Source organism: Archocentrus centrarchus, chromosome 14, assembly GCF_007364275.1.
Source record: "Archocentrus centrarchus isolate MPI-CPG fArcCen1 chromosome 14, fArcCen1, whole genome shotgun sequence".
In the NCBI taxonomy this organism is placed as follows: Eukaryota; Metazoa; Chordata; class Actinopteri; order Cichliformes; family Cichlidae; genus Archocentrus; species Archocentrus centrarchus.
Genome location: NC_044359.1, coordinates 982,268 through 1,010,081, shown reverse-complemented (window position 1 = coordinate 1,010,081; position 27,814 = coordinate 982,268). Strand labels below are relative to the sequence as shown.

At 44.3% G+C, this 27,814-nt stretch overlaps 1 protein-coding gene and 1 pseudogene across 3 annotated transcripts; one reads left to right on the top strand and one right to left on the bottom strand.

The window, feature by feature from the left end:
- The window catches only part of LOC115791921 (GTPase IMAP family member 8-like), a 263,474-nt pseudogene that overhangs the window by 34,020 nt on the left and 201,640 nt on the right, over positions 1–27,814 (top strand).
- apbb3 (amyloid beta (A4) precursor protein-binding, family B, member 3) lies at positions 7,954–19,388 on the bottom strand. 3 transcript variants are annotated; one of them, XM_030746223.1, is made up of 13 exons: positions 19,037–19,388; positions 13,226–13,389; positions 13,074–13,132; positions 12,586–12,634; positions 11,953–12,102; positions 11,726–11,853; positions 11,563–11,568; positions 11,327–11,441; positions 11,171–11,252; positions 11,009–11,092; positions 10,170–10,285; positions 9,911–10,090; positions 7,954–9,699 (listed from the first exon to the last, which is right to left on the bottom strand). In XM_030746223.1, the coding sequence occupies exons 1-13, from the start codon at positions 19,083–19,085 to the stop codon at positions 9,439–9,441; spliced, it is 1,443 nt and encodes a 480-aa protein (XP_030602083.1). In that variant the 5' UTR covers positions 19,086–19,388; the 3' UTR covers positions 7,954–9,438. The 3 variants fall into 3 exon arrangements, with proteins under 3 accessions (XP_030602083.1, XP_030602084.1, XP_030602085.1); XM_030746224.1 differs by having other exon boundaries at positions 13,074–13,129; XM_030746225.1 differs by lacking the exon at positions 11,563–11,568.

Genomic DNA, 27,814 nt, shown 5'->3' with positions numbered 1-27,814 from the left:
TAAATCATATCCCCTTATTAAAAACAATAGAGGATGATCTCACACGTTGGAATAGTTTACCTATATCACTCATGGGGAGAGTTGCTGCCATTAAAATGATGGTCTTACCAAAAATTAATTATCTATTTTCACTGATCCCTAATAAACCTTCTATTCCTTGGTTCAAGTCACTAGATTCAAACATCTCAAAATTTTTATGGAAAAACAAACCGTCAAGAATAAGCTTAAAAACTTTACAAAAGCCAAAACACAGTGGAGGTCTGGAATTACCAAACTTTTATTACTATTTCTTAAGCAATAGGTTGCAGTATATTTCAAAGTGGATCAAATCCAATTCATTAGACAACCCATGGCTGGATCTAGAACAGGCGTTTTGTGGAAAAATAAAAATCTCGAATCTACCTTTCGTTAGCCCTAGTATTAAACATCATAACTGCTATAAAAGCCTTAGTATAAATACTTCTCTGACAGCTTGGTGGGAATTTTTGAAAATAACTAAATCTTCACTTATCCCCTGTAAGCTAACACCGATTTGGAACAATCCAGATATTTGTCAGAAAAAGAAAATGCTGAATTTTCCGTTATGGCGTGATAAGAGTGTAAATAATTTAGAACATATTATCCAAGATGGAAACCTTATTACATTCCAAGAACTTATGTCAAAATATAGAATTGGCAACGGTAGATTTCTGGAATATCAACAACTTAAGTCCATTTTACAGGGAAGATTTAACCTTAATCAGTTGAATCTAGAAATATCTACATGGGTAACACAATTTCTTAACCTCTATACCCCAAAATCGTTGTCAAAATTGTATAAATTATTACTAAAAACTGATGATTCAGTTTCCCTCCCAATTGCAAAATGGGAGCGTGATCTTTCTGTTAACCTAGATCAAAATTTATGGACAGAAATATGTTTAAATATCTTCAAAATGACTAAAAGACCCCAAGTACAACTTTTACAATATAAAATTCTCCATAGAACACACTATACTGGACAAAGGATGTTCCAAATGGGCCTTACACATTCAAACGTATGCACCCACTGTACAAGCAATTCAGAGGAGAATTATCTACATGCTCTGTGGTCTTGTGTACCTGTTCAGAGATTTTGGCAGAGGATATGTAAAGACCTATCCACATGGTTTAGCTGTCGCGTCCCAACTTCCCCCAGACTATGCATCTTAGGTGACATCAGTGAATTAGTGATGGAGTCAAATATGTCACACATAGTTCTCACCGCCTTGTGCATCGCTAAGAAAACTATCCTTATGAATTGGAAGTCAAAAAATAAACTATGTATTACTCAGTACAGAAATTTATTAATAGATTATGTTAGTTTAGAGAGAATGTCTGCTTCATCTAAAGATCAATTGGAGGAATTTGACTCTCTTTGGTTCCCACTGCTCAGCTCCATTACTTAGTGGGGGTGGTTGGCTGTTGGTTCTGCCCCTGAGGTGCTTTGTAGGCGGTCGGGTGGGAGCTCTGGGGGCCTGTGTAGCTGGTAGCCTCCTGAGACTGGAGTCCTGGGGCGACCTTCTGGTGATGTCTGTGTGCCTGTTCTAGTTGATGGTGGTGGGGGCTTGGATGGTGCTGCCTTGCGGTCCTGGGGTGTGGTCCGGGGTGTTTGGGGTGATGGGTGCCGGCCCCCGGTCAGTTGGCTGGTCTTCCCTGGGTGGCTTGGGGGCTGGGCCCTGGGCCCTGGGCCCTGGGGCCCTGGGGCCCTGGGGCCCCGGACCTGGGGCCGTGCCGGCTCCCGGTGGGTCCCCCCTGGCGCTGGGGGGTCTCTGCTGTCCCGGGCGCGCCACCGGGTGGGGTGGGTTGACCTAACCTGCGTTGGGACGTCCGGTCTGCGCTTTTGGGGCCCTGGGGTGCCTGCGCTGCCGGGGGGTGGGGTGGGGGGTGGTGACGGCGGTGGGGTGGTTGGTGGGGACGGGGCACCGTATTTCCAACTCAGGCCAGCATGTCCTGTCGCTTGTTTGTGTCTATTGTTGAGTGAATGGGCGTCTAGTGAGAGTGGGCTACCCTCTATGATGGGGGCGGTGGCACCAGTCTCAGGTGCTGCAGTGCTCTGGGATGCTGTCACCACGGCCCCGGGCTCACCCCTCCCTGCCCTGTGCTGGGGTGTGGGAGGTCGGGGTGCCTACTGAGCCAGTGGACTGCTGGCTCTCTTCTTCCAGGTTGGGTGGGGTTTTTTTTTTTTTTTTTTTTTTTTTTTCTTCCACCTTCCTGGTCTTACCCCCCCCACACACACACACACACACACACACGTAGGGTGTAGGGTTGAGAGGCTGCGTGCAGAGTCACGCGGCCACTTGCATCTCCTTTTTAATTGCACTATAGACATTATAATTCACAACACATGCACACATACTACACGATACATATAGGACCTTTGGGGCAGGCATGTTACACAGAGGTTGATGAGGGGCGGCCGCTGAGGTGGCCCCATTCAGATCCTCATTTCTGTCTGTCCCCAAATTTTATTTGCATTTTAGACATGGAGGGTTTTTGAAGGGGCAGTGTGGGCGAGCACTGACGTCCAGCAGTTGGTGCTTGTGGCACAACTGCCCCCTCAATTTTAACTGCACCCTATACACCTCATTCATTCACAACATAAACACATACACTTATAAGTTGGGCGGGGGGAGGGGGGGTGGGACATCTCACACCCCGATTTCTTATGCCTCGCCCGGGGTCGGGGTCGGGTGGTTCCTTGGGGACCGGGCTGGCGGCATCTTGGGGTCACTGTTGGCCCTGGGGTGGTTTCCGCTCCCATCTTCAGAGAGTGGGTAGCTATGGATGAATGTGTGTCTTTGTATTTGTCACAGTCTTCGTGAGTATGGGTGGGCGAGTGAATATGGTGTATCTATGTTTATATGTGTGTGGGAGAGTGTGTTTGTGCATAAATGTGTACACGGGTGTGCTTGCCGGTGTGCGTGTGGTTGTATGTTTGGTTGGACCTGGGTCTGGGCCGGTGGCTTGCCTCCTGACCGCTCCTTGCTGGTTGCCTCTCCCCCCCTGCCCCCCTGGGGTGTGGGTACCTCCTGGTTCCTGGGTGGGGCCGGATGTTCTGATGTGGGTGGTGACCTGCTCCCCTGGGGGCTGCGGCGCGGGGCTGCATTGGCTTGTGGGGGCTCGGGCGGCCCTCGGGTGCCGGGGGCCCTGGGGCCCTGCTGCCGGCCGTGCGGGGGGCTGGCCGCTGGGGGGGGGCTGGCTTCTCGTTGCCTCGAATGCTCTGGTGCCCTTGCTCCTTGGCTGCTGGGACTCCATCTGAGACCTCCGTCCTCCGTCTGCTGGGAGGGGTGTACGGTTGTCATTGGAATGAGTGGCCGCGGGTCTTCGTAGGTCTTGATGGGCTGCTGGTGGCCTGGGCTTCCTGGGATTCTCTTTGCCTGCCTCTGGGTTCTGATGGGCGGGGCTGCGGCTTTCTGCCTTCATTGGTAAGTACATTTCATGACACAAACACATACACCCACATAATAACACAAAATGGTTGGTTTGTATAACTATTCTTCTTTTATTTTTATTTATTTATTTATTTTTTTTCCACACACAATCTTTAATTTTGCAGATATTGTCAATATCTTAAGTTTAACAAGTGGCTAACTATTTGGTTTACTTACTTGAACTCTTTCCTGTTTCTTTTTTCTATTTTCTCTCCTTTTTTTCCCCTTTCTTCTTCTTCTTCTTCCTCTTTCCCTTTCTCTTTTCTTTCTTTTCTCTTTTCTATTTCTTAAGCCTGTCATTTCTGGCACAATTTGATAAATAGCATGTTAAAAATAATTCAAATAAAATAAAGGGTTACACAGTAACAAGAGGAGCCTATAGAGAACCTATAGAGCTCATCTTGAAATAGCAAATATGTTTGGCACAACAATGCATTCAGATCACAGTTCTGTTTGCAAGATCTGCCAGACATGACAGGCAAAAAAAAAAAAAAAAAAAAAAAAAAAATGTCTTCCAGGGGCCAGAGCAGGCGACATTCATGGAAATTTGAAACTGCTGGCTAAGGCTAATCGTAGATTTGGTAAGATCGTTATTCACGTCGGCAGTAATGACACCCGGTTACGCCAATCGGAGGTCACTAAAATTAATATTGACTCGGTGTGTAACTTTGCAAAAACAATGTCGGACTCTGTAGTTTTCTCTGGGCCCCTCCCCAATCAGACCAGGAGCCACATGTTTAGCCGCATGTTCTCCTTGAATCGCTGGCTGTCTGAGTGGTGTCCAAAAAATGACGTGGGCTTCATAGATAATTGGCAAAGTTTCTGGGGAAAACCTGGTCTTGTTAGGAGAGACGGCATCCATCCCACTTTGGATGGAGCAGCTCTCATTTCTAGAAATCTGGCCAAATTTATTAACCCTAAAACCTGACTACCCAGGGTTGAGACCAGGAAGCAGAGTTGCAGTCTTACACGCCTCTCTGCAGCTTCTCTCCTCCTGCCATCCCCCCAAAACCCCATCCCCATAGAGTCGGTGCTGCTCCCAGACCACCAAAAAACAAAGCTAAAATCAGCAAAAAGCTATTTAAGCATAAAAATTCAAAAACAATAAATAATACAGCTTCATCAACTGCACCAAAGAATAAAACAATTAAATGTGGATTGTTAAACATTAGGTCTCTCTCTTCCAAGTCCCTATTAGTAAATGATTTAATAATTGATCAACGTATTGATTTATTCTGCCTTACAGAAACCTGGTTACAGCAGGATGAATATGTTAGTAACTGTCAGAATGCTCGAAGCACAGGTCGAGGAGGAGGATTAGCTGCAATCTTCAATTCCAGCTTATTAATTAATCAGAGACCCAGACAAAGTTTTTATTCTTTTGAAAGCCTGACTCTTAGTCTTGTCCATCCTAATTGGGAAAATCAAAAACCTGTTTTATTTGTTATTATCTATCGTCCACCTGGTCCTTACTCAGAGTTTCTGTCTGACTTCTCAGACTTTTTATCTGATTTAGTGCTCAGTTCAGATAAAATAATTATAGTGGGTGATTTTAACATCCATGTAGATGCTGAGAATGACAGCCTCAACACTGCATTTAATCTATTGTTAGATTCAATTGGCTTCTCTCAAAATGTAAAGGAGCCCACCCACCACTTTAATCATACTCTGGATCTTGTCCTAACATATGGCATAGAAACTGAAGACTTAACAGTATTCCCTGAAAGCCCCCTCCTGTCTGATCATTTCTTAGTAACATTTACATTTACTTTAATGGATTACACAGCAGTGGGGAATAAGTTTTATTACAGTAGAAGTCTTTCTAAAAGTGCTGTAACTAAGTTTAAGGATCTAATTCCTTCATTGTTGTGCTCTTCAGTGCCAACACAGTGCAGAGCAGATACCTAAACTCTGCTCCCAGTGAGGTCGATTATCTCGTCAATAGTTTTACATCCTCACTGCGTATAACTTTGGATACTGTGGCTCCTCTGAAAAGGAAAGCTTCAAATCAGAAGTGCCTGACTCCGTGATATAATTCACAAACGCACAGCTTAAAGCAGATAACCCGTAAGCTGGAGAGGGAATGGCGTCTCACTAAATAAAAAGATGCTCATTTAGCCTGGAAAAAGAGTTTGTTGCTCTATAAAAAAGCCCTCCGTAAAGCTAGGACATCTTACTACTCATCATTAATTGAAGAAAATAAGAACAACCCCAGGTTTGTTTTCAGCACTGTAGCCAGGCTGACAAAGAGTCAGAGCTCTGTAGAGCCGAGTATTCCTTTCACGTTAACTAGTAGTGACTTCATGGATTTCTTTACAAATAAAATTTTAGACATTAGAGAAAAAATTATTCATAACCATCTCAAAGATTATTCTTCATGTTCGGCTGCTTTCAGCACTGCTGGTATTTGTTTAGACTCTTTGGCTCCAGTTGATCTTTCAGAGTTAACTTCAATAGTTACTTCCTCCAAACCAGCAACATGTTTGTTAGATCCCATTCCTACTAGACTGTTCAAAGAAGTCTTTCCAGTTATTGATGCTTCAATCTTAAAAATGATCAATCAGTCTTTATTAGTTGGCTATGTACCACAGACCTTCAAGGTGGCTGTAATTAAACCTCTGCTTAAAAAGCCATCACTGACCCAGCTGTCTTAGCTAATTATAGGCCAATCTCCAACCTTCATTTTCTCTCAAAGATTCTTGAAAGAGTAGTTGTAAAACAGCTAACTGATCATCTGCAGAGGAACGGTTTATTTGAAGAGTTTCAGTCAGGTTTCAGAATTCATCACAGTACAGAAACAGCATTAGTGAAGGTTACAAATGATTTTCTTACAGCCTCTGACAGTGGACTCATCTCTGTTCTTGTCCTGTTGGACCTCAGTGCAGCTTTGATACTGTTGACCATAACATTTTATTACAGAGATTAGAGCTTGCTATAGGTATTAAAGGTACTGCACTGCAGTGGTTTGAATCATATTTATCTCATAGACTCCAATTTGTTCATATAAATGGGGAGTCTTCTTCACACACTAAGGTTAATTATGGAGTTCCACAGGGTTCTGTGCTAGGACCAATTTTATTTACATTATACATGCTTCCCTTAGGCAGTATTATTAGAAAGCACTGCATCAATTTTCATTGTTATGCAGATGATACTCAGCTTTACCTATCAATGAAGCCAGATGACACACATCAATTAGTTAAACTGCAGGAATGTCTTAAAGACATTAAGGCCTGGATGACCTCTAATTTCCTGCTTCTAAATTCAGATCAAACTGAAATTCTTGTTCTCGGCCCCACAAATCTTAGAAACATGGTGTCTAATCAGATACTTACTCTGGATGGCATTACTTTGGCCTCCAGTAACACTGTGAGAAATCTTGGAGTCATTTTTGACCAGGATATGTCCTTCAATGCACATATTAAACAAATATGTAGGACCGCTTTTTTGCATTTGCACAATATTTCTAAAATTAGAAACATTCTTTCTCAGAGTGATGCTGAAAAGCTCATTCATGCATTTACTACTTCTAGGGTGGACTATTGTAATTCATTATTATCAGGCTGTCTTAAAAGCTCCCTGAAAAGCCTTCAGCTGATCCAAAATGCTGCAGCTAGAGTACTGACAGGGACTAGAAAGAGAGAGCAGATTTCTCCCATATTGGCTTCTCTTCATTGGCTCCCTGTTAAATCTAGAATAGAATTTAAAATTCTTCTCCTCACATACAAGGTCATAATCAGGCACCATCTTGTCTCAAAGACCTCATAGTACCATATCACCCCAGCAGAGCACTTCGCTCTCAGACTGCTGGCTTACTTGTGGTTCCTAGGATACTTAAGAGTAGAATGGGAGGCAGAGCCTTCAGCTTTCAGGCCCCTCTTCTGTGGAACCAGCTTCCAGCTTGGATTCGGGAGACAGACACCCTCTCTATTTTTAAGATTAGGCTTAAAACTTTCCTTTATGATAAAGCTTATAGTTAGGGCTGGATCAGGTGACCCTGAACCCTCCCTTAGTTATGCTGCTATAGGCCTAGTCTGCTGGGGGGTTCACATAATGCACTGTCTCTCATTCTCACTCTGCATTTAATCATTAATTGATATTAATCTCTGGCTCTCTTCCACAGCATGTCTTTCTCTCCCCTCAGCCCAACCGGTCACAGCAGATGACCCCCCCTCCCTGAGCCTGGTTCTGCTGGAGGTTTCTTCCTGTTAAAGGGAGTTTTTCCTTTCCACTGTCGCCAAGTGCTGCTCATAGGGGGTCGTTTTAACTGTTGGGTTTTCTCTGTATTATTGTAGGGTCTTTAACCACAATACAAAGCGCCCTGAGGCGACAGTTTGTTGTGATTTGGCGCTATATAAATAAATTTGAATTGAATTGAATTGAAAATAAACATATTTGAATAAAATCTAAAATGAATGAAATTAGATTTAAGAAACAAAGAACAAATAAATATGAGTTAAGGACCACAAAAAAGGACTTTTATTGTTTTATTATTGGTTAATTTATACATGACATCATTGATGACTTTACTGCAAATAAACAGACAACATCCACCTGCTGTTCAGGAAGTTTTCCTGCGAGCAGTGAACACAGCACAGCTTCTACAGGTACATCAGCCAATCAGGAAGCAGAAGGACGGTCAGATGTCACTGTGGGCGTGGCATTTGCTTAACTCTCTGTCACATGTTTACGGTCATGCCTAGCATGCAAACAGCTGCTTTCAGAAACAGGCAAGTCCAGAATGCTCCCGTCAGTATTTCAGTCTCTCTCCTGCCCTCTGGTGGCCGGAGTTACTCACTGCAGCTTTAAAACACGATGCCTAAATAATGAAGCTCAAAGCAGAACAAGCAGGACACACGTCTGACATCCAGCGTGGGAAGATGCTCTCTACGTTTATCTCTACATTTCTTCTGTTTACAGGGAGATTCCAGAGAAATACAGTTCAGATGGTCACTACAGCGCCCCCCGCAGGCTCTTTGAATGTGAAGCTGGTCACTGTCTCCTTTTATTAATGAAGGTCTGATCATCCTGAGTTAATAGGATTTCTGCTCTATGTTGCACAGGTGTTACCCTATACCTACATTTAGTCCGGGTCCTCCTCTGCTCCTCCCTCAGGAGTAGGTTTCATCGTTCTCAGCCTTCATGCTCAGGTGTGTTTACTGAAGCAGGTGTGCTTGTGCTTGTAGTACCGGATGGACTCAGTGAGGCACTGACTGCAGCCTAACCTGAACCTCTCTTCAGCACCGGCCTGGTGAAGCACGCAGAGATCGGGTTGGGTTGCATTTCAGCCACATGCTAAAAAGTTTCAGAAACTCAAAGATGTCACCTTTCAAATCCAGCTTCTTACATGAACTTTGACCTCACAGGTATTCAGATATGATACTTCCCAAATCCACAGAAACAAACAGATGTGACACTGACCTAAATCTGCCCCTTGAAGTGAGACCTTGGGTAAACCCACTGGCCTTAAAGGGCGGAGCCTACAGCTTTGGTTACCAGTCGTAACCCCAGGTTCTGTGAGTATAGATGAAGAAAAAGCTGTTTGGGGCCGATTGTTGGGTTTCAGCCTCATTAATATTTGAATGTGCTCGGACTTTTTCAGGCATAAACCTGCTGGCCTTTTTTAGTTTGATCTTTGAACTTTAACTTTGTGTAGCACGATGCTTCTGCCGCTGACGACACGGATAGATGAGGAGGTGTTGGTGGAGGTGCTGGTGGAGGTATTGATCAACTGATTGATAAACCATCCTCCACGCATCCAGTAGCTGCTGTTCACCTGCTCACCAACAGGTGAGGCTGACATCACAGCAATAGATTCAGGTGTGTTTGTGGTCCTTTGGCAAGCATCATTTTCTGGAGTTGCTGGTGATGTCACTCAGCCAATCGGACCACCAGAGCCATCGTCCACAGAGTTCAGCTAATCTGGAGACCCACTGTGGTCCGGGCCATCCTCCCCCAGTGGACTCTGGTGGTCCCGCCTCCATCATTAGGATGTGGCAGCCTGTTTGTTGCGGAAAGTTTCAAAGAAGGCCATCATCCCCTTCCTCACGCTGCTGCTGCTGCCGTTGCCCTTCGTCATCCTCTGCGCCATCATGGTGGAGCTGCTGCCACCATGGTGACGGGATGTGAGAGGTGGGAAGGCGGCGCCATCCATGGAGTTGGCCCGTTTGACCTTCGAGGGGTTTGCATGCCATGATTTGGTCCTCGGGGGAGGAGTCTGAGCCACCAAACACTTCTGATACTGGACCTGCAGGAGATGACAGCAGCCAGCAGAGGGCGACAGAGGCATCATTCATTCTTTCTATCATTTCATTTCTTTACATTTTAATTGTAAATATCAAAAAGCTCTTCAAAGCAGACTTGTATTTTTGAAGTTCTGATCTGATCCTAAGATCTAATCCTGCACCTGGAAATAAACTCTGTAGGATAAAAACATTGACCTGATCTCAGCCTCTCACCATGCACGCAGCCTGGACGGCCTCGGAGATGATTCCCGCGTCCGGTTCGCACCAGAACACGTGACATTCAAACTGCTGCGTGCCGCCGTCGACGATCACCGCAAAGGTGTGGCTGTCGTGTCCGACGCCCAGAAAGGTGAGGAACCGTACCTGACACTCCCAGAAAGGCTCGTCGCCATCCTGTCAGCACCAGAGCAGGAGGGTTAAACACAGTGGTGATGACCTTTGACCTGAGGTGTGTGTGCAGGGAGGACAGTACCTCTCCTTTCCACAGAGACAGGACGTTATCGGTGACGTGGATCACCGTCGGCTCCCAGTCGTCTCGGTCTGTAGAGTTCATGATGCTTTCTATGGCTCGGTTCAGCACCTCCATACCTGCAACACAGCTGCACGTCAGAGCCCTTTGACCTTTCACTGCTGCTTTACTGTGTTAACACCCCCATTCTTTCATTCCCCCTGAGACCAGCTCTGCATGATTTAGAGTCATACTGAGCCTTGTTCATACTAAGCTGTTTAAGCACCAGCCTTTTTAAGGCATTAAAAGCTGACTTTCTTCTGATTGGCCAGCGTTCAGAAGTCTGCTGAGGGGCAGCACCCACTGCTTGTGAGCTGTACTGACTGACAGCCTGAGCTTGGCTCATGGGGATTACTGTCACCTCCTGACTTTAAATGTTGTCCACATTTAAGTGCAGAATATACTGAAAAGTTGAAGATGCCGTTTTTTTTAAAACAGTCAGTAACAATGCGACCTGTAACTGATGCAGCTGCAGCTGTGACTCCTGTATCTGTTACAGGGATTCCTGCAATCAGAATATGGAGGAACAACACTGACACTGCTGTAGAGTGAAACCTGAGCTTTTATTTTGAAGGTTTTATAAAGTGGTATCATCTGATCCGAAATAATGATGCAGCACTTTGGTTTAAATTAAAGCTGAAATCAGGACTTCAGTCACATCTTCACTGTTTGATTTAAGCCCACAGGCAAAACTGAACTCATGCATGGACCTGACTGTGTGCACAGACTGTATAACACTGTCTAACAGGGTGTTTTTCTTTGGTTGAATTCAGTACAGGTGTGACAGGTATGTTTTTACCCACCCATGGCTCTGGACACCGGCAGGTTGCCGATGTACTGGACTTCAAACTTCTGCACCTGCTGCCGCACCGCCTCCAGAAACTCCACTGAAACAACAGAAGAAATTAATGCAGAACCAATCAGAGAGCAGCATCTCAGCTGAGGGAACACAGCAGGTGAGTCACCTTGTCTGGGCAGGTCCTCAGGTGAGATACTCTCCATGGTCAGGGAGCGGGAGGGCCTCATCAGTGCCTTTTCAGACATCATCTACAAACACAGCATAGAGTTTATTACAGAGACAAACACCAGCTGACCCACAGCTCAGGGTGACCTTCACTGACCTTGGAGCACATCTCATGCAGCGCCGTGGCGATGGCTTTGGCCGGAGCGTCGCAGCGAAACACGTGACACTTCAGCACGCAGCTGTCCTTATCACCCGCCACGAACGCGAAGTCCCTGAATGCACCGCACACACAGAAACACAAGGGGGAGGGGCGATCAGGTGGAGATCATCGGGAAAATCAATAAATGACCCTAACGTGTGGAGGAGGCTGTGAGTGTAAGGCTAGTGGTTTACCTGTCCCTGCCCAGGTGTGAGGGGGCGTGGCAAAGAAACAGAGAGAGTGTTAGTGTAAACAAACCAAAAGGTGGGATTTTCACACCTCAGCATGCAGGGGCATTAAACTAGGAGTCCAACAAACACGGGAAGCAGCGGGGAGAACGCTCTCTGATTGGCTCACCTGCCGTTGTTGCAGCCCACCCCCCACACACGGATGTTGATGATTGGCTGGCAGTGGAGGGGGGTGTGGTCTAAAGGGTCCAACAGGGTCAGGGTGTCTTTCTTCAGAACCAGCATCATCTCACGGCCCTGCAGAGAGAGGACAGACAGGAGCATCAAACCACTGTTTTATAGGACAGACATGCAATTTCTGTAGTCTGCCACAGGAGGGCAGCAAAGGTGTCTCACCTCCCCCCAGGCACCTAGCCGGTCTCTCTGCTCGGGGCTGCTGCAGTGAGACAGCTGCTGGATGACGTTACTGACAGCGAGGCTGCTGCGACCGGGAGACAGGTCTTCCTCCTCCACCTGCAGCCAGCCGAGAGAGCGCACAGCAAAGCACTGGAGACAGACAGGTGGAGAGACGGGAGACAGACAGGTGGAGAGACGGGAGACAGACAGGTGGTGGGGGGGGGGGATGAAGGAGTCAGTGGGTTGTTGGGTGACAAACAGAAACCAGGACACAGAGAGAGGCAGAGATTAAATCAGATTAATGCTCCATAAAACTGAGAGACACAAACACAGAGAGAGAGAGAGAGATTAGAGCAGATTAGACCACCAGAATAGATCCTGACCTCTGATTTTACTGTGTTCTACTGTTTGTTCCAGAAAGCCCTGAAATCCAGACATTTTTATTATGTTCATATAGGAAGTAAGACGTGCCCTTTGTTCACAACTCATATACATGAGTATAAACACACACTGACACTGATATGAACTATCACTGAGCCACAGGGGGCACTGTTGCCCCAAAGGTTAAATTACAGAAAAATCCAAATATTTGATGCTATTTGACGTATCAAACCCAGTCTGCTGCTGTCTCACCTTGGAGTCGGGGTCGTGGTTTGTGAGATAATCTTCATGCCACGAAGACCTGAGAAACAAAGAGACTGAATGTCACCTGTACAGGTGCGCTGTGTAAACATTAGTGAATGGAAGGTCCTCCTAATTACAGAAATACTGGGATCTGTGTGCGTGTGTGTCACAGGTAAACTGTGAGAAGGATGTCCTCATGAGTCTGAGGAAGCTTGTGCTGTCTCTAATGAGGACCAGGGTCAGTTTGACACCCTCACTCTGAGGACACCCTGCACTCTTTATAGCTGTGAGGTGATTTCTGTCGTATGAGGACATTTCTGCATGTCCTCATGCGGGACCTCCTGCTCTGTGAGGTCCTCTTTGAGAGCAGTTTGAAGGTGTTGAGGATCATTTTAAACCTGGTTTGTAAGCTTCAGTATTTAGTTGTGATGGTGCGAATAGATCAGTGAGAGCCCTCCTAACTGTAGAAGGATACACTGTACATGTATGAATGTTACCTGCCCTCAGGTGGTCCTTCTGTCTCCTTGTTGGAGTTCTGCTCTGCAGGTTCCTCCTGCTGAGGCACCACAGAAGAAGAAGAGCTTGAGCTAATTTGGCCAGACTGAATAAACCAGGTTAATCTATGCAGGTTGACTCGGTTTTTTCTCACCTGAGTGTCGAGCAGCTGCGGTGTCCCTGTAAGACGGGGGTGCTGCCACTGGGTGGCGCCGGTGGGAACATGCCAATAGTATGTTCCTGTGGAGTCTTTGATGGTTCTCCAGCCGGAGGGAAGGTCTGGGTCCAACAGCAGGTTCTGGTCTGTCCAGATGTTGTCTGCAGAGACACAAACATAAGTAAACACAGAGGTTACATCTGGGTGTGACGTGCCTGATGGTGTCAGTCAGCCTGAAAGGTGATTACCCCTGATTATGGGCTGAGTCACTCAGTGCATACCGAGCAAAGAATGAAGTCATACTGTGTTTTAGAAAGAGGATGTTCATTGGCTAACGAGTAGTCATGGAGTCATTAGCCACTTAGACACGCCCACTTGCCTCACCTCCAGCTTCAAAATACCAAAATAGTAAAAATGCTCATCTGGAGGCTTCAAAACAGGATGTCACAGTAGTTATGCCCATCTTTGTACGGTCTGTGTCAGTGAACAGCCGCTGGTCAGAACAATATAATATACCCTGCAGCTGGTTAGCGCCCCCTACAGGCCATGCTGTTTATGACAGCCACAAAAAAACCTGCAGATGAAAAAAGCTCATTCAGGATGTTACAAAAGAAAAGAATCACAATTAGTTGTAACACTCTTTCTAGTTTCCTTCATAATTCATGGACTAATTCAAATATTTTACTCATCTTTTACACGTTTACATGTGCACCATTTAATGCTGTTTACATAATTATACTAACGTGGATCAGGTGCAGGACGTGTTACAACACCCCCTCCAAGGGGTCATAAATATAAGTCCTATTAATGCGCTGCAGTTCCATTAAAGTAATCACATTAATACTGTAATATCTGTCATGTTTAGATTTTTTTATATTATGAAACTTCTTTGAAATGTGAAAATTTTCACATTTTACAATCAAATGGTTTTCAGTGTGCAGTACAGACACACTGACACGCAAAATGATTCATGCAGATATAATAATATTCACACTTTTTATTTATATCTAATAATGTTTCAACATAAAAATAAACTTTATTTAATGAAAAAAGTTGAGTTGCTTAATAAGAACAAACACATTTATTTGAATAGAGTGAAAGACGCCTGTGTGGATTCTCATCATCAGGTCATGTTAGTCTAAAGAGCCTGAAAAAGTGACTGGACTCTTTCAAAGGAATGGCACCACCTAGACCTGAGTACAGGTATGTGGATGACACCTGTTCAAAACCCAAGAAGTACAAGCCTTCACTGACCACATCAACTCAGTGGATAAACACATACGTTTGACCAGGGAGGACACCAGAGATAACAGGTTACCGTTACTGGACTGTGCTTATCGAGGAAGATGGAAGCCTCGACACTGAAGTTTACCAGAAGTCCACACACACAGACACAGACACACACAGACCACACACACAGACACAGACACACACACAGACCAGTATCTCCTCTGTGACTCCCACCACCCTCTGGAACACAAACTTGGGGTGATCAGGACCCTACAACACCGGGCAGAAAGTGTTCCCTCTAAGGCAGAAGGGAAGCATAAGGAACACACACACATTAAGAAAGCCCTCAAAACATGCGGTTACCCCAACTGGGCCTTCATCAAATCAGCTAAGATGCACAGGAATGAAGGCCAAACACAAACTACAGAGAATAGGAAGGACAAGAGGAACAACATTATCATCCCATATGTGTCAGGCTTGTCAGAGAAACTCAGAAGAATTTTCTCCAAGCATGACATCCCAGTATACTTCAAACCAAGTCACACCCTAAGACAAAAACTGGTTCATCCCAAGGACAAACCCGCCAAACACAAGATCAGCGATGTAGTGTCTGCTGTCCAGTGCAGTGAAGAGTGCTCGGACCTCTACATTGGTGAAACCAAACAGCCTCTTCACAAACATAGAAGAGCCACCTCGACGGGAGAAGACTCAGCTGTACATCTGCATCTGAAGGTCAAAGGTCACTCTTTGAGCATGCCAGTGTTTACATTTTGGACAATGAAGACAGATGATTTGAAAGAGGAGTGAAAGAAGCCATCTATGTCCACTGTGAACAACCATCATTGAACAGAGGAGGTGGATTACATCACCAACTTTCCCCCCCTTACAGTGCTGTCCTGAGCTCCCTCCCCAGGTGCCTCAACCCCCATTCACACCTTTGTTCAGGTGACCTCAATAGGTCACATGATCGAGTGAGGCAAAGTCTCAGTGGTTTCACCCAAAGCCCCTGACATTAATGATCCATGCCTTTTTTTTTTTTACACAGAGGCTCAAGTGATGATGCTTATGAACAATAGCGGGTCACAACCACCTCCACTGGGACAGACAGTGGGGGTTAAACACCTGGGTGTCTCCACCTTTGCTTTTAGAACAGAAGAAGACTCTTGGATCAGAGTTTTCAAACTCCTGAGAGTGAAAAATGTTCATTTCTAACAGAAAACTATGTAAACACAAACATGGTGTTTATAATGCTCTCTGTAGGCTGGACCTGATCAATAATAAACTGCAGCAGCTATTCTAGCACAACACATTCATCATCCAGAAACTTAACAGTTATATTAAAAATGAATTCACAGACTTTTAAATGTGTGTTTTCCCAAACGTGCTGCCAAGCGGAGACAGAGTCCTACTGAGCATGCCCAGAGCTGTGGAAACATTCAGTCAGCATCAGCACAGCTGATCATTCATTCAGGACCAGCTGAGCTAAAATATCTTTTATGTTGATGCTGAAGAAGCTAAATCACCTTTTTTCTATCAGTATTTTTATTGAATCTTTCAGCTCAGACCCTCTGAATGACACCTCATCGTGTCATCGACTTCGCTTTCTCTGCACTTCACCTTTCACTGCTCACACCGCTGCTGCTTTCAGCTTCAGTCCACAACCTGACACTTCAGCTGCCCTCGAGCCCTCGGGCAGACTTCATTAACGTGCACATATCCATCAAACAGAGACGATTACAGTCTGAGGGGCTCAGAGCCGCCACTCAGACCAGAATCTGCTGATCATCAGATATCGATCGTTAAAATGATGCAGTCACGTGACGCAGGAACATCAATGCTGCCCTGATCCTCTCTCACTCTGCAGGTTCATGTCTGCAGCAGCAGCTCACTTTCATCAGTCACATCCAAACTGTGTTTGTTCAGGTTTAAAGTGATGAGCCACAAAATTATTTTAAGATCAGTAAAGTTTATTTACAGGTTTTAAATGAGCTGTTATTTAACTATACATTTAAAGCTGTTGTTTTCTTTTGAAATCACTGTTCCCGGTGCACATTAGAGCTCTGCTGTGTTCAGCCTCACATTTACTCACAGCATCCTTTAAACCTCTGAGCTCTGCTCTCAGCCTTCACTGAGTTTAACTCATTTTCTCAGGCAGCTCCTGAACTGTTTCTCAGCAGGTTTATGGATACGCATCCGTGAATCCAAACATCCAGGTCCCTAACCCTGCCGTACACCGCTCAGGGCGCACACCTCCCTCAGTGCTCCCGCTCTGTTAACACACTGTCGGCTCATTTTTCTCAGCTCTTAATATTCATGTTTTATTACTGATATCTGTAAAAACTGCACACCAGAAAGCCGCCGACAGCGAGAGCGGAGGTCAAACTGCATTAGAGGAAGAGATGAAATCAGAGAGGCTCTGAATAATTAATGAGTGCTCAGAGATACGAGACGCTGAATCGGCTGATTAAAGGACAGCGATATGATCAGAATGAACCGAGGGAGGAGGGCTGATGGAGACTGACCAGCACAGTGAAGCTGCAGCCTGAATCATTCCTACAGACCTCACTGTTTTAGGATAACCCTCCGGGTGAAGCTCACCTGAGTGAGTGATTATAAATGTTTATATATTTACAGTAAGTAATAATACAGTTTATATGTTTTCACTTATTTAACAGAGCATTACAGTGCAGTGAAGAAGTTCCTGTTCACTTTGTTTTTATGTTGGGGTCCATAAACTGAGTCCAGTATATACAGACTGTAGATGCTATTTTTAAAATAAAAATATAAAATCGTGTTTTACAATTTTTATCATCTAAACTTCAGACAGCAAAAGAAAATGATGTGCATAAATGCTCAGTTTTTGTTCCAAACTTCCTGCTCCCTCAGCCACAGACTGACTCACACTGAGCATGTGCAGAGCAGGTTTAGGTCATGTTCTCACTTGATGAGGTGAGGCTTCCCCAGGTTTGCATAACTTAATTTATCATAAATCTTCACGGTTGAAGAGGGACATGCACCTGCTGTTGGCTCTGGTCCTATTAAAGGACTGACAGTCTGGTTTTAAGGTGAAATAATACAAGAAATACTTTAACTCATATTTGGGAAATTATTTTGCTGCAGCAGTTGAAAAAATTAATTGATAAATAAATGAAAATAATTCAAAAGCAGCCAAAGAGAATTTCAAATGGCCTGAAAACCTCCTGCAGCAGCATGGAGAGCTAATTATCATTCAGTTGGCCACAGTTACACATTTTTATTATGTTTGTACTTAACAGGGAAAAAAAAAAAAAAAACCTGTTAAAAGCAAATTTGTATTCCTGTCTGAAAGTTTCCTCACAGGGATTATTCTTCCATATGTTCCCCTCACTTCTTTAAAACAGTGACTTTGGATATGAATTCATAGATATGAGGAATAATGCTGCCCTGGGCTCTAATCCAAGCCTGGAAAGAAACAAACAGCTGGCTTTACGTCAGACGACCTCACTGGCTGTGACCTGAGTACTGACTGCAGCAGTTTTAGGTCAGAATGACCCTTTAAAGGACGTCAGTCAGTGAAACTGTCTCTCCTGGTGTCATCACTGTTGTTCATCCTTTAAAGTGACAAACGCCACAGTCCTCAGTCTGACCGTCGATGTGTTTCCCTCCACCAAAGCACAAACTCTGAGGCCTCCTGTGACACTCAGATAAATTCTCTGTTTTTGAGCCAGATGTCCTCATTCGTCCAGCAGAATGAGTGTGATGGACTGCCAGAAGGTCAGAGAGCTGCCACCTGAACATCAGTACAGCTCTGCATCCAGAGTTTACCTGCTGCAGCTAGTTAGTGATGCTAACAGGAACAGGCTGCATAGACAATGAAACTGAAGGCTGCTTGTGCTGCTTTTTTCACTTTTCAACCAATCAGCATTCAGTGCACTGTTGGTTTGCTGGAGGACTGCAAGCCAGCATGTCTGCATTCCCAGAATCCTTCACTCTGTGTAGCCAGACCCACAAAGACAAACAGGTGTGTGTGTGTGTGTGTGTGTGTGTGTGTGTGTGTGTGTGTGTGTGTGTGTGTGTGCAACAGCTATGATTGGTCTTGAATATTTCTGAAGCTCTGCCCCCCCCCCCCCCCTTTATGCCCCCAACATCCAATAATATTTAGATTTATTTATTTAGCTTTTTTATTATCTAATTTAATGATGACTGTGTGGACAGATGTTCCTGCTGCAGCAGGCTAACTAAGCTAACAATAACTTTTCCTCTAGCTGAATATTCCAAACCACAGACTGTGAAATGAGCACCTGCTGGTTTCATACATACTTACAGACCAAAGCTAAAGCTGGAAATAGCAAAACATGCTAACAGGCTGAAGCTAAGGCTAAGCTCAGGGTCATAATTTCATGCCAAGTCAGTGAAGTAAAAGGTGCCAGATCATATTATGCTAACAGAGCTGCAGACTGCTGCTTGTATTTCTGTGACAACATGTAAACAAACATGTAAACAAACGTAAACAGGTGACATTAAAAAGGTCCGTCCTCATTAGGCAGCAGCATCACTAGGGCCCCTGTTTGCATGTATGTGTGATTGTGTGTCTCTTACCATCATAGTTGACTATAATGATGGCCAACATGTAATCCTTGCCCATCATGGCTCCACCCTCCAATGCGTGTGTTCCAATCAGCTGATCACCTCCACACACACACACACACACACACACACACACACACACACAGGCCCAGAGGACAGTTGTTAAAGCCTCCTCCTGCCCGTCTCCCTCTCTCTCTCTGTCTGTCTGTCTTTCTCGGTGTCTCTCGTCCCTGCAGCCGTTGCTCTCTCAGACGACACCATCAGTCTTCTTCTTCTCCTCCTTCGCGCGTGCCCAGCGTTTGTCTCTCCCTCCTCTCTGCCCGATAAAGGATGCTGTTTGTCCTCCTCTCCTCCCTGTCCTCCCTCTCCCTGACTCTCCTCCTCCTGCTGATGTCATCACTCCCCTCCCTCTCTTCCTAACTCGTTCCTCACTGTAAAAAATTACTTCAGAGATCAGCGACCACCCACTGTAAAAACTCTGTTAGATGAAATCTTACTGTGGTTGTGTTCAGCACACACTTCAGTCTCTGTAGTTTCATCTTTTCATATGATATTATCAGCTTTATATTTTATCCAAATCCAAATTTATTTATAAAGCACATTTAAAATAACAGAGTTAACCAAAGTGCTGTACATAGGAAAAATAAAATAGATACACCAAGCACACACACACACACACACACACACACACACACACACACACACACACACACACACACACACACACACACACACACACACATCTAAAATATATTAAAAATAATACAATATACAACAGCTCTCACTCTGATTTAAAGGCCAAGGAATAAAAATAAGTTTTTTTTTTTGTTTTTTTGTTTTTTAAAGCCTGTCTGGCACTGTTTGCAAGCAGAATTGTGATCTGAATACATTGTTGTGCCAAACATATTTATTCTTCCAAGATAAGCTCTATAGAGTCTCTATAAGCTTTTCTTGTTAATGTTTTGTGTTTTGTGTTTTTGTTGTTTGTTTGTTTGTTTGTTTTATTTTATTTATTTATTTGTGTACATATACATTTAATTCCGGTTGACAGGCTGAGGGGAAAGAAAAAAAAAGGAGAGAGAAAGGGGAGAAAACAGAAAAAGAGGACAGAGCACCACTATACTAACCAAAACAATTCAAATGCTGCAACTGCAAAAAAAACAGAAAAAAGACAACATACCAAAACAGAACAAGCAACACCTGGAAAAATAACTATGTGGAAAAGGCACAACAAAACGAAGCATGGTTGTATAAGAACAACAATTTTGTTATGCTGTGATTGCGTTAGTGTCTGTGTCATGAAATGCACTTACCAACGAGGGCAGAAAGCCGCCGCTCCGCCCACAAGGAGCCAGAGGCAGGCAGAGAAGGACCCAGGAAATCCGAGCCATCCGCAGCCCATCGAGAGCCATGAAAACCCGCGGCCGCACATTCCAGCGACAACCGCATACCCACCCCAGCAGAGGGGAGAGGGAGGTCCCAGATGGAGCCCCCCCAGTCGAGGGGCAAGGGCCCCAGGGAATTCGAGGCATCAGGAAACTGGCCCCCCCAGAGGTCAGCCCCCCGTGCAGGCCGGCGGCAGGGCCCCAGGGCCCAGGTGCCCAAGAACCGCCCGACATACCGCAGAGCCCCCCCCCTGACACCGGAGAAGCCCAAGCCGCCCCGGCCCACAGCCCCCAGGAGAGCAGGTCGACACCCACGCCAGAACATCCAGCCCAGCCCAGGAACCCCAAGGCACCCACACCCCGGGGAAGCGGGGGATGCAGGAGCAACCACCGAGAAGCAGCCGGGAGGCAAGGCACAAGAAGGCCCAGATTCAGGTCCAGCCATTCACACACGTATGCACACACACTCACCCACATATGCTCATGCGCACACACACTCACCCATATATGCTTATGCGCACACACACTCACCCACACATGCTCATGCGCACACACACACACCCACACACGCACACACACCACACACAACCCTACCCACACGCATTTACCCACCCAAATACACCCACGAGGACTGTGACAAATGCACATTCATCCACATCTATCCACCCTCTGAGGCCAGGGCAAGTAGACACCCCACCCGGGCCAACAGCGACCCCACGATGCTGCCAGCCCGGCACCCGGAGCACCACCCAACTCCCACCCCGGGCGAGGTGCAGGAAATGACCAGGAAACCTGGAGTAAGAGAGCGCTCAATAGGCACCCCGATTCCCCACACCCCAGCACAGGGCAGGCGCAGGTGGACCTGGGGCCCCGGTGACAGCACCATGGAGCACCGCAGTGCCCGAGATCGGCACCACAGCCCCCGCCACAGAGGGCAGCATGCTCCACTCCAGATACTCATTCAGTCAACGAGGGACACAAACAAGAGACAAGACAAACTGGCCTGAATTGGGAAAACGGTGCCCCGTACACCACAGCCACTCCACGACGGCCACCACCACCACCCCACGATGCAGGCACCCCAGAGCCCCAGAAGCGCGGACCGAACATCCCGACGCAGGCCGGGCCAACCCGCCCCACCCAGTGGCGCGCCGGGACAGCAGAGACCCCCCCAGCACCAGGGGGGACCCACCGGCAGCCGGCGTGCTCCCAGAGCCCCAGGCCCCAGACCCCACGCCCCGAGCCCACAGAGAAGACCGGCCAATCCGGCCAAGGCCAGCAGCCATCACCCCAAGCACCCCGGCCACACCCCAAGACCGTAAGGCAGCACCCACCCAAGCCCCCCACCACCACCAACCAGGACAAGCACACGGACGCCACAAGAAGGCAGCCGCAAGATTCCAGTCCCAGGGGCTATCGGACACACACGGGCCCCGGGAGTCCACCCCAGACCGCCCGCAAAGCACACCAGGAGCAGAGCCCTCAGCCAACCACCCCCGCTAAGTAATGGAGTTGATAAAAACTGACTACCCAGGGTTGAGACCAGGAAGCAGAGTTGCAGTCTTACACGCCTCTCTGCAGCTTCTCTCCTCCTGCCATCCCCCCAAAACCCCATCCCCATAGAGTCGGTGCCTGCTCCCAGACCACCAAACACCAAAGCTAAAATCAGCAAAAAGCTATTTAAGCATAAAAATTCAAAAACAATAAATAATACAGCTTCATCAACTGCACCAAAGAATAAAACAATTAAATGTGGATTGTTAAACATTAGGTCTCTCTCTTCCAAGTCCCTATTAGTAAATGATTTAATAATTGATCAACGTATTGATTTATTCTGCCTTACAGAAACCTGGTTACAGCAGGATGAATATGTTAGTTTAAATGAATCAACACCCCCGAGTCACAGTAACTGTCAGAATGCTCGAAGCACAGGTCGAGGAGGAGGATTAGCTGCAATCTTCAATTCCAGCTTATTAATTAATCAAAAACCCAGACAAAGTTTTCATTCTTTTGAAAGCCTGACTCTTAGTCTTGTCCATCCTAATTGGGAAAATCAAAAACCTGTTTTATTTGTTATTATCTATCGTCCACCTGGTCCTTACTCAGAGTTTCTGTCTGATTTCTCAGACTTTTTATCTGATTTAGTGCTCAGTTCAGATAAAATAATTATAGTGGGTGATTTTAACATCCATGTAGATGCTGAGAATGACAGCCTCAACACTGCAAATAAAATTTTAGACATTCGAGAAAAAATTATTCATAACCATCTCAAAGATTATTCTTCATGTTCGGCTGCTTTCAGCACTGCTGGTATTTGTTTAGACTCTTTTGCTCCAGTTGATCTTTCAGAGTTAACTTCAATAGTTACTTCCTCCAAACCAGCAACATGTTTGTTAGATCCCATTCCTACTAGACTGTTCAAAGAAGTCTTTCCAATTATTGATGCTTCAATCTTAAAAATGATCAATCAGTCTTTATTAGTTGGCTATGTACCACAGACCTTCAAGGTGGCTGTAATTAAACCTCTACTTAAAAAGCCATCACTTGACCCAGCTGTCTTACCTAATTATAGGCCAATCTCCAACCTTCCTTTTCTCTCAAAGATTCTTGAAAGAGTAGTTGTAAAACAGCTAACTGATCATCTGCAGAGGAACGGTTTATTTGAAGAGTTTCAGTCGGGTTTCAGAATTCATCACAGTACAGAAACAGCATTAGTGAAGGTTACAAATGATCTTCTTAGAGCCTCTGACAGTGGACTCATCTCTGTTCTTGTCCTGTTGGACCTCAGTGCAGCTTTGATACTGTTGATCATAACATTTTATTACAGAGATTAGAGCTTGCTATAGGTATTAAAGGTACTGCACTGCAGTGGTTTGAATCATATTTATCTCATAGACTCCAATTTGTTCATGTAAATGGGGAGTCTTCTTCACACACTAAGGTTAATTATGGAGTTCCACAGGGTTCTGTGCTAGGACCAATTTTATTTACATTATACATGCTTCCCTTAGGCAGTATTATTAGAAAGCACTGCATCAATTTTCATTGTTATGCAGATGATACTCAGCTTTACCTATCAATGAAGCCAGATGACACACATCAATTAATTAAACTGCAGGAATGTCTTAAAGACATTAAGGCCTGGATGACCTCTAATTTCCTGCTTCTAAATTCAGATCAAACTGAAGTTCTTGTACTCGGCCCCACAAATCTTAGAAACATGGTGTCTAACCAGATACTTACTCTGGATGGCATTACTTTGGCCTCCAGTAACACTGTGAGAAATCTTGGAGTCATTTTTGACCAGGATATGTCCTTCAATGCACATATTAAACAAATATGTAGGACCGCTTTTTTGCATTTGCGCAATATTTCTAAAATTAGAAACATCCTTTCTCAGAGTGATGCTGAAAAGCTCATTCATGCATTTATTACTTCTAGGCTGGATTATTGTAATTCATTATTATCAGGCTGTCCTAAAAGCTCCCTGAAAAGCCTTCAGCTGATCCAAAATGCTGCAGCTAGAGTACTGACAGGGACTAGAAAGAGAGAGCAGATTTCTCCCATATTGGCTTCTCTTCATTGGCTCCCTGTTAAATCTACAATAGAATTTAAAATTCTTCTCCTCACATACAAGGTCTTGAATAATCAGGCACCATCTTATCTCAAAGACCTCATAGTACCATATCACCCCAACAGAGCACTTCGCTCTCAGACTGCTGGCTTACTTGTGGTTCCTCGGATACTTAAGGGTAGAATGGGAGGCAGAGCCTTCAGCTTTCAGGCGCCTCTTCTGTGGAACCAGCTTCCAGCTTGGATTCGGGAGACAGACACCCTCTCTATTTTTAAGATTAGGCTTAAAACTTTCCTTTATGATCAAGCTTATAGTTAGGGCTGGATCAGGTGACCCTGAACCATCCCTTAGTTATGCTGCTATAGGCCTAGTCTGCTGGGGGGTTCACATAATGCACTGTTTCTCATTCACCTTATTTACTTTGTTTATACTCCACTCTGCATTTAATCATTAATTGATATTAATCTCTGGCTCTCTTCCACAGCATGTCTTTCTCTCCCCTCAGCCCAACCGGTCACGGCAGATGACCCCCCCTCCCTGAGCCTGGTTCTGCTGGAGGTTTCTTCCTGTTAAAAGGGAGTTTTTCCTTTCCACTGTCGCCAAGTGCTTGCTCATAGGGGGTCGTTTTGACTGTTGGGTTTTCTCTGTATTATTGTAGGGTCTTTACCCACAATACAAAGCGCCTTGAGGCGACAGTTTGTTGTGATTTGGCGCTATATAAATAAAATTGAATTGAATTGAAAATTGAATCAGTGGGAACCAGAAAGATTCAAATTCATCCAATTGGTTTTTAGCAGAAGCAGACATTCTCTCTAAGCTAACATGATCTAATAGTAGATTTCTGTATTGAGTAATACACAGTTTATTTTTTGATTTCCAGTTCATGAGGATAGTTTTCTTAGCAATGCACAAGGCAGTAAGAACTATGTGTGATATATATGACTCCATCGATAATTCATTAACGTCACCTAAAATACACAGTCTGGGGGAAGTTGGAACACGACGGCTAAACCATGTAGATAAGTCTTCGCATATCCTCTGCCAGAACTTCTGAACAGGAATACAAGACCACAGAGCATGCATATAGTTCTCCTCTGAATTGCTTGTGCAGTGGGTGCATATGTTTGAGTGTGTAAGGCCCATTTGGAACATCCTTTGTCCAGAATAGTGCATTCTATGGAGAATTTTATATTGTATAAGTTGTAATTGGGAATTTTTAGTCATTTTGAAGATATTTGAGCATATTTCTGTCCAGAAGTTTTGGTCCGGGCTGATAGAAAGATCACCTTCCCATTTTGTAATCAGGAGGGAGACTGAATCATCAGTTTTTAATAATAATTTATATAATTTTGATAACAATTTGGGGGTACAGAGGTTTAGAAGTTCAGATACCCATGTAGGTATTTCTAAATTCAGTTGATTGAGATTAAATTTTCCCTGCAGGATAGATTTCAGTTGTTGATATTCGAGAAATCTACTGTTGCCCATTCCATATTTTAATATAAGTTCATGGAATGTCATAAGGTTTCCATCTTGGATAATATGTTCTAACTTATTTATCCCTTTATCACGCCATAACGGAAAATTCAGCATTTTCTTTTTCTGACAAATATCTGGGTTGTTCCAAATGGGCGTTAATTTACAGGGGATAAGTGAAGACTTAGTTATTTTTAAAAATTCCCACCAGGCTGACAGAGAGGTGTTAATACTAAGACTTTTAAAGCAGTTATGATGCTTAATACTGGGGCTAATGAAAGGTAGATCTGAGATTTTTACTTTTCCGCAAAGTGCCTGCTCTAAATCCAACCATGGGTTGTCTAATGAATTTGATTTGATCCACTTTGAAATGTACTGCAATCTACTGCCTAAGAAATAGAAATAAAACTTTGGTAGTTCTAGACCGCCATAGTGTTTTGGCTTTTGTAAAGTTTTCAAACTAATTCGCGATGGTTTGTTTTTCCATAGGAATTTTGAGATGTTTGAGTCTAGTGACTTAAACCAAGCAACAGAAGGTTTATTAGGGATCAGTGAGAATAGATAATTAATTTTTGGTAAAACCATCATTTTAATGGTGGCAACTCTCCCCATAAGTGATATAGGTAAACTATTCCAACGTGATAAGTCATCCTCTATTGTTTCTAACAGGGGGATATGATTTAATCGTACCAAGTCTGAGAGCCTGGCGGAAAAATTGATGCCTAAATATCTAATATTACCTGATTTTAGTGGAGTCCTGGAGGTATTCTGAAAGTTACAATTCAAAGGCGAAACTGTTGATTTAGCCCAATTGATAGAGTAATCTGATATAGATGAAAACTTATCTATTAGTGAGATTGTCTTCAGAAGAGAGGATTGTGAACTCCCAAGGAAAAGTAATACATCATCAGCATAAAGGCATATTTTATGATCTGTATTTTCAGTTTGAATCCCTTTAATATTTGCATGTTGACGTATTGCTGCTGCAAGCGGCTCAATAAAAATGATAAAAAGTGAGGGAGAGAGTGGGCAGCCCTGCCTGGTGCCCCTCTGCAGATTAAAGCTTTGGGAAATAATATCATTTGTCCTAACACGTGCATTTGGAGAGCTGTATAGTGTTCTGATCCAGTTTATAAAGGATGAACCAAATCCAAATTTGTGTAGGACCGCTAATAAAAATTTCCAGTTTACCCTATCAAATGCTTTCTCTGCATCTAAAGATATAATTGTGGTTTCTAATTTGTTAATAGAACAATAGTCTATTACGTTTATTAGTCTGCGTGTATTATTGGCTGAATGTCGACCCTTGATAAAGCCTGTTTGGTCTGGATGTATAATAAGTGGAGTAATATTTTCTAATCTTCTGGCCAGGACCTTGCAAATTAATTTAAGATCTAGATTAATAAGAGAGATTGGGCGGTAACTAGATGGGAGTGTGGGGTCTTTGCCTGGTTTAAGAAGCAGGCTAATGTTAGCAGAGTTTAAGGTTGGAGATAAGATGTGATCATTCTGAATCTGAGTCACCATTCTGAAAAAAATGGGAGCTAGCTCAGACCAAAATTCTTTATAAAACTCGGCTGGAAAACCATCTGGGCCTGGGGCTTTATTATTTGGGAGATGCTTTAAGGCTTCCTGGAATTCAGACATTGAAAGTGGTAAATCCAGAGCTGCAACCTGTTCCTCATTTAGTTTAGGTAGATTTATATTGTTAAGAAATTCTTCAATGGTAGCATCAGATGGATTAACCTGTGATGAGTATAAGGCTTCATAAAAATCTTTAAAAGAGTTATTTATTTGTTGTGGGTCATGAGTAATGTTACCAGTTGAATCTTTAATGGAATAAATAGCTGTTTTTTCTTTGTTTAGTTTTAACTGGTTGGCCAGAAATTTTCCAGATTTATTTCCATGTTCAAAGTTTTCCAAATGCAGTCTCTGCAACAAAAATTGTGTCCTTTTATCAATTATTTCATTTAACTCCAGTTTCAGTTTCCTCAGGTTTTTAATTATATGTTCTTGTGGTGAAGTAGCACAGGCTGTTTCTAAAGATTTAATTTTCTGTTCTAATTCTAACACAAGTATGTTTTCTTTATTTTTCCTATGCGAGCAGTAAGATATTATTTTGCCCCGCATTACTGCCTTTCCTGCTTCCCAAAGAACACATGTTGGTATTCCTGGCAGATCATTATGTTCTAAATATGTTGCCCACTGTTTTTTGAAATAGTTAATGAAGTCTTGTTCTTTAAGTAATGATGTATTAAATCTCCAGTTCCTGATTGGTGGTGTGACTCTCTTCTGTGTCAGAGACATAGACACCAGTGCATGATCACTGATCATGATAGGGTGAATCTGGGTGTC